The sequence below is a fragment of the Perca fluviatilis genome, chromosome 10, assembly GCF_010015445.1.
Source record: "Perca fluviatilis chromosome 10, GENO_Pfluv_1.0, whole genome shotgun sequence".
Lineage (NCBI taxonomy): Eukaryota > Metazoa > Chordata > Actinopteri > Perciformes > Percidae > Perca > Perca fluviatilis.
In genome coordinates, this window is record NC_053121.1 from 15,716,409 (window position 1) to 15,729,475 (window position 13,067).

At 40.7% G+C, this 13,067-nt stretch overlaps 1 protein-coding gene across 2 annotated transcripts; it reads right to left on the minus strand.

The window, feature by feature from the left end:
* Nucleotides 1–832: 832 nt before the first annotated feature.
* On the minus strand, nucleotides 833–12,911 carry anxa6 (annexin A6). Of its 2 annotated transcripts, none has more exons than XM_039812643.1 (25): nucleotides 12,782–12,911; nucleotides 11,732–11,786; nucleotides 9,115–9,199; nucleotides 8,876–8,970; nucleotides 8,628–8,741; nucleotides 8,433–8,523; nucleotides 8,263–8,342; nucleotides 8,088–8,144; nucleotides 7,195–7,288; nucleotides 6,634–6,729; nucleotides 6,488–6,546; nucleotides 6,173–6,295; nucleotides 6,014–6,072; nucleotides 5,662–5,740; nucleotides 4,974–5,055; nucleotides 4,793–4,887; nucleotides 4,472–4,585; nucleotides 3,794–3,884; nucleotides 3,632–3,711; nucleotides 3,354–3,407; nucleotides 3,168–3,261; nucleotides 2,950–3,045; nucleotides 2,798–2,856; nucleotides 2,460–2,582; nucleotides 833–1,290 (listed from the first exon to the last, which is right to left on the minus strand). In XM_039812643.1, exons 2-25 carry the CDS (start codon nucleotides 11,732–11,734, stop codon nucleotides 1,231–1,233), a joined length of 1,983 nt encoding a protein of 660 aa, XP_039668577.1. In that variant the 5' UTR covers nucleotides 11,735–11,786; nucleotides 12,782–12,911; the 3' UTR covers nucleotides 833–1,230. The 2 variants fall into 2 exon arrangements, with proteins under 2 accessions (XP_039668577.1, XP_039668576.1); XM_039812642.1 differs by having other exon boundaries at nucleotides 2,445–2,582.
* Nucleotides 12,912–13,067: the final 156 nt, after the last annotated feature.

Below are 13,067 nucleotides of genomic sequence, written 5' to 3' on the forward strand. Positions count from 1 at the left end.
ATTATAATCAAATGGAGCAATTTCAGCTTGGGTGTGCCATTAAAACCCGAGTGTGAATTACTGCTGCAGACTCTATTTGTTGCTTCGTTTTTTTTGGCATACTGCAGGGGATTTCCTCACCACATACGTCTTTTTTCTTCTTTCCTCTTTTAACTCAAAGATGGCCTGACAGCTGCTGCGCTCACACATACGCAATGAACTGAGACATTGACAAGAACAGAAACAGCTGTCTTGTACTTTTAGTTTACTGCACTTTCAAGTAAACAAGTCCAACTGAGACATATGAAATGAAGTGTTGAGTGTAAATGACTATTTTTCTTTTTGCTCATTTAAATGTGTAGGGGTATAGATAACTGTTCAGTCATGGTAGTCAGGTAGCCAATGAAGTCATGCTATACATCTACAGTGTGTTTGAACAGGCTAACAAGAGCCTGATTTGTTCAGAATTAGGCCTAACAACTTTAGCTGCTATCAAAATATCAGTTTTTTTACATTCTGTAAATGCCACCTTTTATTTCACATAGTTAACCTTTATGAACAACAATAACATATGGGTATTTTATGAGATTGTTTAGCAGAAGAGGCATTGAATTAGAGTGGGAGTTTCCTGATGTTAAATATTCTAGTTCTCATTCTGCTCAGCCCATTGCTGTTGCCAGTATCAACACAGCTAATCATCGAACTGCCCTGCCAAACACAGACCAGGGCACCCCACCCTGAACACATACTGTAAAAAAGGGCAGTGAGTTTGAGTTATCATGATTTACATTTATGTATCTAATTTATAAAATAAAATGTATTCAAATGTTTTCCAAGAAGAAGAGCGATAAAACACATTTCTTTGTATTTTTAATCATTTTATTCTACATGATACCTTAAAATCACAGTAATCATTGGACGGCCTGCAATCTGAAGGCACTATTCAACTGGCTAATTTCCAATATGATGTTCATGTGAAGCACCTTACTACACGGACTTGAACATCTTCATGTTACATATGACTGTGTAAAAAAAAAGAAAAGAAAGACATCATCCTGATGGACAGGACAATCAGACATGAGAGCAGAGAACTGGCTTGGAAGGCTGGGAGGTCATAGGTCACTTGGTTTGGCTGAGGAGTGGCAGCAGTTACTGACATAAACCACTGCAGTTTCACTGTGTGATCAGGCTGAGTCTCGTGGTTTCTCATGATTGTTTGTCTGTGAACGGAGCTGCAGAGACTTGACAAGTTTAATCTTCCCCTCCACAGAGCACCAGCAGGGTTTTACGGTAGTCTCCTGAGGTATCACCCTGAACAATGATGGAGAACACACACAAAAGGAGCTTGAATTAATGGGGAATCCTGTTTTTGTTTGCTGACATTTGGTCATCACAGAGCTGAAAATGGAAAGCAGGGTCTCACAAAAAAAGCAAAACACTGTTTATGTTTCACTAATGTTGAATGAATGTGAGTCATGAAATCAACTCAAATCAACAAGGAAGTTAAAAGTGGAATTACCCTTACCCCTATATCGGTTGACACTCATATATACAGATTTATATCTTTAGACTCATACTCACAATTATTAAGACTACATCTTTTTAAAGGACCAACTCCTCATTTTGGGAACTACGGTCATTGGATTTCTTGCAAAGAGTTAAATGAAAAGTTTGATACCACTCTTACATCTGTATGGCAAATGTGAAGCTACAGTCAGCAGCCAGTTAGCTTAGCTTAGCACAAAGACTGGAAACAAGGATAAACTGCTAGCCTGGCTCTATATGAATAAAATCCACCTACCAGCAGTTCTAAAGTTGGAGCTGGTAGCTTTAGAGCTGCTGGTAGATGGCTTTACTGGATCGATTTGTATGGAGCTCCTCATCTCAGCCTCAGCAAGAAAGTGAATAAGCATAAAATACTATTCCATTCAATATTTCTTTTTCAAATGCACCTGCTTGCACTGGGATGTCAGTGACATAACCCTCTCTGTTCTGCACATCTCAAAAAATCATTTACAAAAGATTGTAATTTTTGTTCACTAAATACACACTTTAGAATAAACAATATATAGCAACCCTTGCTGTTGCATAATCTGATAATATTTCTGACAAAGCCAATCCAGGGCACCCTACTTGCTTATTGGTGTCATGCAGATTTCATCTGTAAGTTATTATAGAACTGCATCTGGGTACTTCCTGTCTCTGTGGCTGTCAGCCAATCACACAGCGGATATAGAGGAAGTTCAGCATACAAGGGAAATTCCTAAACAGCTGTGGAATAGCCACAGACCCATAGTCCACCACAGGAAGCTATAGATTACCGTACCCCCTCCCCCTCCCCCCTCCCCCTCCCACCACCACCACAGCAGCAGAAGAAGGATGTGCAACACAAACACTCACACAAAGATGGGATGAGAACACAACACACCAAACAGGAGTGTTAGTTGACAAATACTCCAACTTACAATCATAGTTTCTACCTGGATGAATTCATGGAGGGAGACATCATGTGTATCCTTGAATTCTTTGCGAATGTTGAAAAGGTCGACCTCGCTACGGGAAACCATGATGCGGATCAGCGCTCTGTCGTCCGTACCAAGGCCCTGCAGCGGAGATCAATAAATACTTATGTATCTATGTTCTATGTACTGTTTATTCGGGTTTAGTAACAGTAAGTGCTACTGTCTGGGAGCACTCAGCAGCATTATTACCAAGAAAGTATGAAGAGAAAGACCCAAAACCTAAATATATTAAATTCATTAAAACATATGACCTTATCACTATCTGGCATCCAAGGCCCTTATATGTGAATAAATACCTTCATGGCTTTGTACAGACGGTCTGCAAAGTAAGAGGGCTGGTTCTTTACACTACGAACTGTAAATTAAAGAGAGAGCAAAAAAGGGGTGAGGAGGAGTCACAGAATTGTTGTCAGTAGTGACACAAAAGTAAAATAAAGTAAAAGATTACCTATGGCACAAAAGGCATTTTTGACATCTCCTGACATCTCCTTCCTGATAACCTGTTCAATGTCCTTGTTGGAGCATCTCACAAACTCCTGGAATACTGTGAATAGCAAGGAGTATGATCAGTTATCATGAGCTGGATCGATTATATTTTTTGTTTGGAGAAACACACACATTTAGATTTGTAATTGACCACTGTGATCTATCTGTCTTGACCTTTACCTTTCCTAAGATGGGGGAAGCTTCTGGTGCACAGAATACTCATGAACTTCAGCTCCATTTCATCAGATTCGGCATTGCATGCATCGGCAAGTTCCTAGTGAGTTCAGGAAGAAAAAAAATTTAAACCCATTCTTTAATTTCATATTTTAGCACAGTAAAATGTTATAGATTCACACACTAAATCACCTGAGCATCTGCACTAGCTCTTTCCTCATCTGCAGGGCCCTCCTCCCTTGCACCCTGAACAGAGTAAAGACGGTTAAATGCTCAACTTTGATCTACTGTATTAAATATCAGTGATTCACTGAGAACATTTGGTTTTCCTTTAATATGTAACAGAAGACCGTGTGAAAGAAAACTTAAAACTTAAATTGTTCGCTTGCTACAGTCAGCAGACAGGCTGCAACCAGTGAGTGGGCGTGGAAACAAAACACAGTCTGAGTTCTCATGATGATGAACATTACCTGCACGAGAGAAACAAGGATGCGGCAGAAGAAGCCTGATGTGTCTGAATGAATGGCTTCCTCCAAAGACTTCTTATAGGCTGTGATGTAAGAGGTTTGCATGTAAAAAGTTTCCAGTACAAGAAAGTGATGTGAATGTCTTTTTTTTGGTATCAAACTCACCATTCTGATAAGCAGCATTCATGGCAAGTATTTCCTCATTGCTCCTGGTGACCAGGATCTCAATCAGAGAATGTTCATCTGTCCCAGCCCCCTGTTCAAAATATTAAGAGTATTAAGAACAAAAAAGGCAGGGGAGTTTCACAAATGCAAAAAAAAATAAAAAAATAAAAAAAACTTATCCTAACCCTAACCACATAAACAAGAACCACACCACACTGCTAAGGAAGAGAGTGCGTGTGAACTGTGTCTCTTCGTATCTACTGACAAAATCCATGTTTAGCTATTTTTGTTCCATTTTATAATCTCCATTTGTACTTTAATGACAGATCTTCCTGAAACTGTTGATATATATTTAGTCCTCGTATTGATTCATATTTTCCTTTATGTTCAGAGTAAAGGATGAGCCAGTTTCTACACGAGGCAATTCAGTCAGTGTTTGATAAGTTATAAATGCCTAAAATGCAAAGTTATTTGACTTCCAAATACATTCTGTGTAAATGTCATGCCATCCAAGCATCAACTATACCTCTCTGGGCCTGACATCAACCATCATAGACTTGGAAAATAATTAACAGTGTATTTATGAAGGTGTAAATTCCACCCACAAGCTTCTCTTTTTACTGTACTGTAAATCAACAAAACAAAAACAAATCATTAGGTTACTTGGATCAACTGTACCTCCATTGCCTTCCTCATCATTTTGGCATCAAACTCTGCAGGTGTCAACATGAGCCCAATGATCAGCCTCTCTAAGTTCTTTGATAGCTCAGACTTCAGGTCCTTCATCAGATCCTGAGGACAAAACATCAAAACACACTAAGTTACATGTGCAGGAAACAGCTTAAAGCAAATAACCAGTGAGATTGGGTTGAGTTTGAGATGTTGAGTTTAAAACATCCAATGGTCCATGTAATATGAAGAGGTAGGACATATGTTCCAGCTTGATTACGTCAATTATTTTTGTTGAAATTTTGATTTTCAACAGTTCATTTCTCTCACCCTTCCCAGTAGGGATTTGAAGGCCTGTCTGATCTCTTGCCTCTGAGCATTACTTCTCTGTGCAACAATGTCAATGATCGCATCTTCGTCTGTTCCTGTAGGAAGTAATAAGCAGTAACAATTGTAAAACTTGTTTTGTAAAAGTTGTAGCAGTGTAAATGTGCCTTTCAGGGTTGCATACCGAATCCCTTCATAGCTTTCCTCAGAGCTTGTGCATCAGCAGCAGGGTCAAAACTGGGTGCAGGGCGGACTGTTGGCCTCAGCTAAGGTAGTGGGATGACACGATTAGAAGTGTGAGATTCAATCATTACATACACACATAATGTGGAGTGGCAAAGTGAGACAGCTTCACTTGATACATTCATATTCAATTAAATGTGATAAATACCCCAGCTGTGTAAGTTTAAAGCACTTGCAAAACTCTCCAACATATGCAAAAGAGAACAGAGATTGTTGAGGGGGAGTGAGCCCTCTCGAGGTTAGAAGCCATGACACCACCAACAATGAAAAGGTGGGTAGGCTGAAAAACATCCACGTTTTATAGAGTTAGTGAGACGAGCTTTTGTTGCAAAATGCTGAGATCTACTTGACATTCACTCCAAGGACAAAGCGATGCAAACTGTAGTTTGGAGAGCACATTATAACAAAATTGATTTGTATTTGAGCAAACAGCATTCTGATCTTATCCACAGTTACACAAAGCCTTCGCTGTGTCGACATGGCAGAAAGTCCGTGCAGAACTGCACAACTCTCAACACTGCACTGCAAGAAGTAGGTCATTGCTGGGCCAGCAGGTAATTAGGATGCATGCCACTACCAAGCTGAACATGCAATGACACATCTAAAGTGGGAGCAGATGGGGCCCAAACCTGGACTTTGGTCATGGCACTTGTTTCCCACATCTTGTAGGCTATCTGAGCAGCTTCAGGAAAGAACTCTCCAGCTAAACTGCAATGATCAGTTTGACACAAGACAACACAGTCAGCAAAGCCAAAACTTCAAGTGGTACAGAGTGGGTGCATTTCTGGGGACAGGGATCTATTATTAAATACACTGCTGCTTTAGTTTCAGACAATCTGTCTCTTCACTGTTCCAATCTTCTACCATATGTCAATAAACGTAGTTATACTCCCCTCAGAAAACAATAATTAATGAAAAGTGATGCTCTATCACCCCCATCTGGTTGTTGCTGCTGTTGCTTGCAGCCATACTGTAACTTACTCATCATCTCCTCCACACAGATTAAGGAGAGTCCTCTTGTAATCCCCCGATGTGTCATCCTGAGAGGTTTAAACATACACAGAATCAGGATATAGGTGTACGATCTTCTGATGCTCTTTCATTCAATTTAAAAAAATTTTTTTTTAATGTTTAACCAACCTTAATCATGTTATAAAGTGATTTCTCATATGCTAAACGGAAACACTCTCGAATGTCCAACATGTCTATTTCAGAGCGAGAAATCATGATCCTGATCAGGGTGTTGTCAGCTGTACCGAGACCCTGGAAATGAAGGAGAGGACAAGTGTTCAGGGTCAGGACACTAAGGCAACTGTAAGTAGTCCTGATCAATGTTAATATCACATCAAAATATCTGCCACTGAGAAGAAAAATGTGTGTGACTGTGTTACCAAGGCATATTTGTCTACAAATAGTTTGGAACTAGACTGAATGGCTACTTTACTTTTTGTTTACCTTCATTGACTTGTAAAGGCGCTTGGCAAAGAACATGGGGACATTTCTTATGCACTGGACTGTGAGAAAAAACAACAGAGAGCAATGTTTTAAATTGACAACTTGACACCCGCATGTCAAAAAGTGTAACTTTCAGTGTTTCTTACCAACAGCCAGCATCAGCCTCTCAAAGTCCCCAGACAACTCATTTTTTATGCTGTCCTCTATGGACATCTCTGCAATCTTCTCGTATGCATCGAAAACTAAACAAACAGAAGACAACATTTTATAATGTTATTTATCTCATGCTGATTGAGTTATCTTAATGTTCTGAGAATAATGATACCAAGGTTCCACTAAGATGGTGAGGCTGGTTAATATTATCTTCTAAACATCGGCATATTAGCATGATCATTGTGAGCATATTAGCATGCTGATGTTAGCTTAAAGCACCACTGTGCCTAGACAGCCTCTTTGCTATGAACAGATGCTACAATTGGCTTCCACTTGTGCCATATTTCTTCTTAATCTTTCATGACCTCATCTCTGTGATGCACATGTTTTAATTCCAGTTCTGAACAGCAGGCCTCAGACAGTTGTCTTGGCATTAGACAGTGGTAGAGGAGAACAACGTTTAAAGTGCCATTAACTCCTGAGAGATTTGTGGTCACTGTGGGAATGTGTGGATGCCTCACTGTGGTGTTAGTTATCCTGAGAGCTGTGCTTACCCATGTGGAGGTGGGTCACACTGCGGCTTCCCAGGATCATGATGAATTTGGCCTCGTCAGTCCCCCACTGCTCTTCTCCGGCTGCATACAGATCCTACGCAGAGGTAAGAAAGCAAATGATGATAATGTAAAAGAAAAAAACAAAATAGTTACCTAATCGTACATTGAAAATTAACATCATAAATGGGTACTAATTTGGTTAATTTGGCTATGCTACAACATAGGCTTTAGGCATTGGAATGTTGGTCAGTTGGTTGGTTGACCGGCCCACAACCTGGGTCTAAACTAAAATATCTCACCCACTGTTGGATGGATGCAGACAGTCATGGTCCCAAGAAGATGAAATCTACTGACTTTCACAATCCCCTGACTTTTCATTTAGCCTCATCATCAGGTCAAACTGTCTCTTTGCAAAATCAATGCAATTCCCCAACTGTACTTTTGGGTTTCATGCTAATTAAAATGTTAGCATATTAACATGCTAAACTAAGATGGGTCAACATAACAACTGCTAGCATTGTCATTGTCAGCATGTTAGCATTCTGCTGTTAGCATTCAGCTCAAAGCACCCAGCACCAATGTCAAAGAACAGCCTTACAGATACGTTACAGTAGCATGGCTGCAGGGTCTTAGTCAAATGCTACAATTGGCATCCAGTAGGCTGTAGACTCGTAGTCTTGTTGATATATATGTTTCAACAATGTGTTAAATAATAGGCACAATCTTTTGGTACAAAGTGACAATGTGTTATAATGAGGCCATTCAACTGTCAACAAGATTTTTAAGACAATTAAACACGCAAAGGTAAAAAAATTCAATTACTTTTTGAATAAAGTAAATAAGCCCAAGCATGCTGCATTTCTCTAGTAATCATAAAGTGTTTAAATTCTCACTTGCGCATCCTGCTCCACCAGGTCTGCGTCCACCACTCCTGACTCATCTCTGGTCCCCTGGAACCATCACACCAAAACAATCTGTCAGCGATTACAGCTACTTTGGCTTAGACAGTAAGTGTATGGTTGACTGCATACTCCCCTGGTAATTACATCATCTCCTCAATGAACTGACCTGAAGTAAAACAATCAGCATCTTCTTAAAGTGACCTGATGTGTCTGCGATTACATCCTCCTCCATGTCTCTGCCATAGGCTGGAGACACAGACATCAGTGTCAAATGTTGAGAGATGCTAAGCAAATGATATGTTGATTTTAAAATGACATCATTTTAACAGGCCTTACCGTCCTTGTATGCTGCAACCATCTCAAGAATCTGTCTGTTGTTTCTAGATGCCAGGATTTCAATGAGGCACCTCTCGTTTGTTCCTACTCCCTTAAAAAAGAGCATTAAGTTAAGTTAAAATATGAAGTAGCTTCTGCTTTATTAGATGTGACTGAAGTATTATAAAGAATCTAACTATGAGGTAAATGTCTTACTTTGAGTGCATCATGGATTTCTTTGGCATCATGGTAGGCGGAGGTTTTCATCAGACTGACAATGAGACGCTCAAATTTGCCCGTCAGCTCATACTTCAGATCCTCAATCAGATCCTGTCGAAACAACAAAAACATAATGGAGTTTTAACTACTGTCTAAATGTATATGTACAGTATGTACTTTTTTTTTTTTATCTCAGAATTTTTTTTTCTTCTATTTTGGCAAACAAAAATCTGAGATGAGATGACCTGTCCAAAGCTGCATTTGTATGCTGCAACGACTTCCTGCCTCTGAGCATTGCTTCTTGAGGTGACCAGTTCCAATATGGTCTCTTTATCACTACCTGAGGAACACAAGGAAACATTTTCTTTTTGACTGCATCATTGCTGTGTGAAATTCTTTGGGAGATCATTCCTACAAGTGGAGAAAATGAAAGATGACCTTTTCCCCTCCGCAACCAAAAAGCACAGAGGAGTGAGGCACTCACCGATGCCTTTCATAGCATTGTAAAGGGCCTCAGCGTCAGTGGTGGGATCAAAGTCCGGAGCATCTGTTATTGTGCCTCTGAACACCTGGGGAAAAAAAGTTCAACTTGACTTCAGAAGTGAGATATTTTTATTTGTGATGATTCAAAAACAAAGTGTAAATACTACTGTGTATCTGTAACAGGAATACAGGATATGTAATGATGTTTGGGAATGAGTCTTAACTGTGGGTGTGTCATATTGGAGTTGACAGCGGCCAGCTGGGTTGTGGCTATTGAGTTAAAATTAGCACCATGTAGGCCTACCAGCCAAATGCTGGTAAAATATGCAAGTGGCTGGTAGATTGGCTCCACTCACCAGCCAAAATAGCAATGGCAGTCTACTGAGTGGCTGGTAAAATTTGAACATTCACTAGCCATTTGGCTACGATACATTAACTTTTCATCTAGTGCTATCATCAGGTCAAAACCTTAATGTGTCCAATACTTTGGTTTATGACCAAAAACCTGCAAAATAAATGCCATTCCCATCAGCCTCAGTCGTACTTTCTGTTTAGTGCTAATTAGCAAATGTTAGCATGCTAACCCACTAAACTAAGATTGTGAAGATTATTTCCGCTAAACATCAGCATATTATCATTGTGATTATGTCATTTGTCAGCATGTGTGTGTGTGTGTGTGTGTGTGTGTGTGTGTGTGTGTGTGTGTGTGTGTGTGTGTGTGTGTGTGTGTTGTGTGTGGCTGGTGCATGCGTGTGGGGGTGGGACAGTGGCCTTGTAGCAGCAACAGGGAGTCAGGTTGCACGCAAAGTAGCTTTCTTTGAAGGCGTCTGTCATACAGCAGCTCAAAATGTCAGAGTATGCATACAAACTCCACTGGGCATGCAAGGAAAATATAAAGATCTGGGACATTGTTTTTTTTTATTGTTTTTTCCAAGTTAGCGACATTTGCATAAACAAAGTGTTGTACAGATAAGTGATAATAAAAGGGAGCTTCACACCCATTTACTAGACCTTCCACACACCTGTCTTCAGATCCCTATATAGCCCACCCACAAAAAAGAAAATGAGAACCCAGCACTCACACACACACACACACACACACACAAACCAGGACAAAAGAGACAGAATAGACAAATCCCCAAAAATAAATAAATAAAATAAATTTAAAAAAAAAACATAAAAAATAATTATACAAGAGGGGAGGGAGGGGATTGGCTCAGGGCTCAGTTAAGACTGGTCAGTTTCTATCAGTTTCTTCATTGATATCTAATGTGTTGACATGGGCTAAAAGGGGATGCCAGAGTTTGCGGAATGTCTTAAGGGAGCCTCTTAAAGAATACCTGATCTTTTCAAGCCTTACACATTGCAGTACCTCAACAATCCATTTGTTATGTGTGGGAGGGGAGGAGTGAGTCCATTTAAGAAGGATGAGCCTCCTAGCGAGAAGTGTGGTAAATGCAATCACCTGCTTTGCGGTTTTGGACGTGATTAGTGAGGGAGAGATTCCGAAGAGGGCGGAGAGGGGGTTGAGGTGTACAGGTTTGTCTAGGACTGTGCTAATTGTACCAAATACTGCAGACCAGAAAGCTGATAAGTTGGGACAGAGCAGAAACATGTGCATGTAGTCGGCAGGCGATTGATTACACCTGTTGCACTTATCAGTTCTATCGGGGTATATTCTAGCTAATCTTGCGTTTGTAAGGTGAGCTCTGTGTAGAATCTTGCACTGTATAAGGCTGTGTCTTGCGCATATCGAAGAGGAGTGTACACGGTCTAATATCTGTTCCCATTGCTCATCTGCTAAAGTGACAGGACATTGTTTTTAAAATGAAAGCTACAGCGCACACTTGAAAATGATCATTGCTCTATCATTTTGGCCATGTGAAGTTGTGATGTTCATTCACTGTGGGAAATAAGAAAGCTGGGCCTGCATTTTGAAAGCTCAAACTGCAGCTGCTGCCGTAGAGATTACTGCTGCATTGAGGCAGTCAGCCAAAATATGCTATCCACACTGGTGAGGGGCCACTGCACATGCTCTGATCCTCTGCTTCACTACGGCGACCATCACTCTTCACGACAGCTGGAGAGCTTCACCCACATAGCAACAGGGCCACAAATATCAGCCCCTAGCAACAGGCCTTTAACTAAACTAATTGCATTTCTTATGATGGATCTTATGTGGGAATAGTCCTAATGTGGATTAAATGTTAAGTGCTAAATTTCTTCCCCTTCCTTCCTCACTGGGTGCTGGGTTGCCAAGGCCCCAACTTTGCAGAGTACAATTAAGAGGAAATGTGTGTTTCTCCTCAAGTAAGGTCAGAATGACAGGACACTGACTTACAGCTCGGTCAATAAAGGTGGACGACAAAGCCTTTGAAAAGATACTGGCCACTCAGATGTGCAGGCGCCACAGGTAGCTCTGACACCCGACCCTACACTGCTGCCTTTCTGATGGGGAGGACTTGCATGATGGCAGAAAAATGACCTCACTCTGCCCACACCTCTTCAATGGTAGACAAAACCATGCACGTTCCACTGACACAAGATCTGCTCAGCAGTATGATACAATCCACATTATACATACATAATGCAAGATGAGAAAGGTCCGGTCCACTTACCATCTCTATATTTGGTCTTCTGTGTCAACGCTGTGCTGTAATCAATTGTTTCAGGCTAGAGAGAGAGAGAGAGAGAGAGAGAGAGAGAGAGAGAGAGAGAGAGAGAGAGAGAGAGAGAGAGAAATGCTGATGTAGGGCTGGATAGCAGCATTGCAAAAAAAACTGTCCTTGGTCATTACCCTCCAATGTGCAGGGAATTATGTTGCAAAGACATGTTATGCATGATGAAGATTCCTCCTTTTCCTGAGTACATCTAATGAGGTGGTCTGTTCAGTGTTCTGCCTGGTTACAAGTGATCCCCACATGCAGTCATTCTGAGCAAGAGCACAGCCAAACAGCACAAGGAACAGAACAGGGAGACGAGTTTCTATCATGTTTCTATAAGACCTCACATTCACCTAAATGACACATTGGCGGATGGAATTTGCATTAAGCCAATTGGCAGGGAAATTATTTAGTCACATTTTCCGTGCTGCCATACTCCAACAAATAATGCAGCCATTCAGTATAGCATATGGAGGCAGCTGCTATAGAAAAACTACTTCTGCTAACTTTTCTTGACTTGACTATATTTAGAATCACAGTGCTAAATTACAATTACATTTCTACAGCTAAGGTCAAACTAAAGAAAGGACAAATACCCGTTTAGCTTTTCTACTGAGAAAAAAAGGGATTTAAATGCTGCTGTTTGTTTAAGACAGAAGTGAACCTCTCCCAAAATAGCATGCACAGTTTAACTTAATGTCAGAATCAAGGTCTGGGGAGTATCAGAGTGGGCCTCTATACAGAACCACACCCTTCTCTGTACCCCACTATTAAATAAACGTTGGAGGCTTTGTATTAATATGGGTCTCTCTGACTTAAGACTTTCTCTGCAACAGTACAAAGACGTTCTAGTATATGATATCGCTTTTATATCCACTAATTCACTAAATTACATTTTTTCAGGGAAATCTTGCTGTCTTCTGCAATTCTGACATATTAAATAACGACAGCAAATCTTTCGATAGTTTGGCTTAAGGTTTCCAAATAACAATGATAATGGCTTACCTTCTGTGTGCATGAAGTATCCAGTGGTCCTGGTCCTGCTGTCTCTGCTCTGTGCCTCCGGTCAGGCAGTCCCGTTACGTGTCCTCTATGACGCAACGACTGCGTCGCTTTCTCGCGCAGCTTCTTATATTAGAGGCGTGTGTGTGTGTGTGTGTGTGTGTGTGTGTGTGTGTGTGTGTGTGTGTGTGTGTGTGTGTGTGTGTGTGTGTGTGTGTGTGTGTGTGTGTGTGTGAATATACAGTAGCGGGGCAATGTCTTCCAGTAAATAGTAGCCTATGAAGGGGTT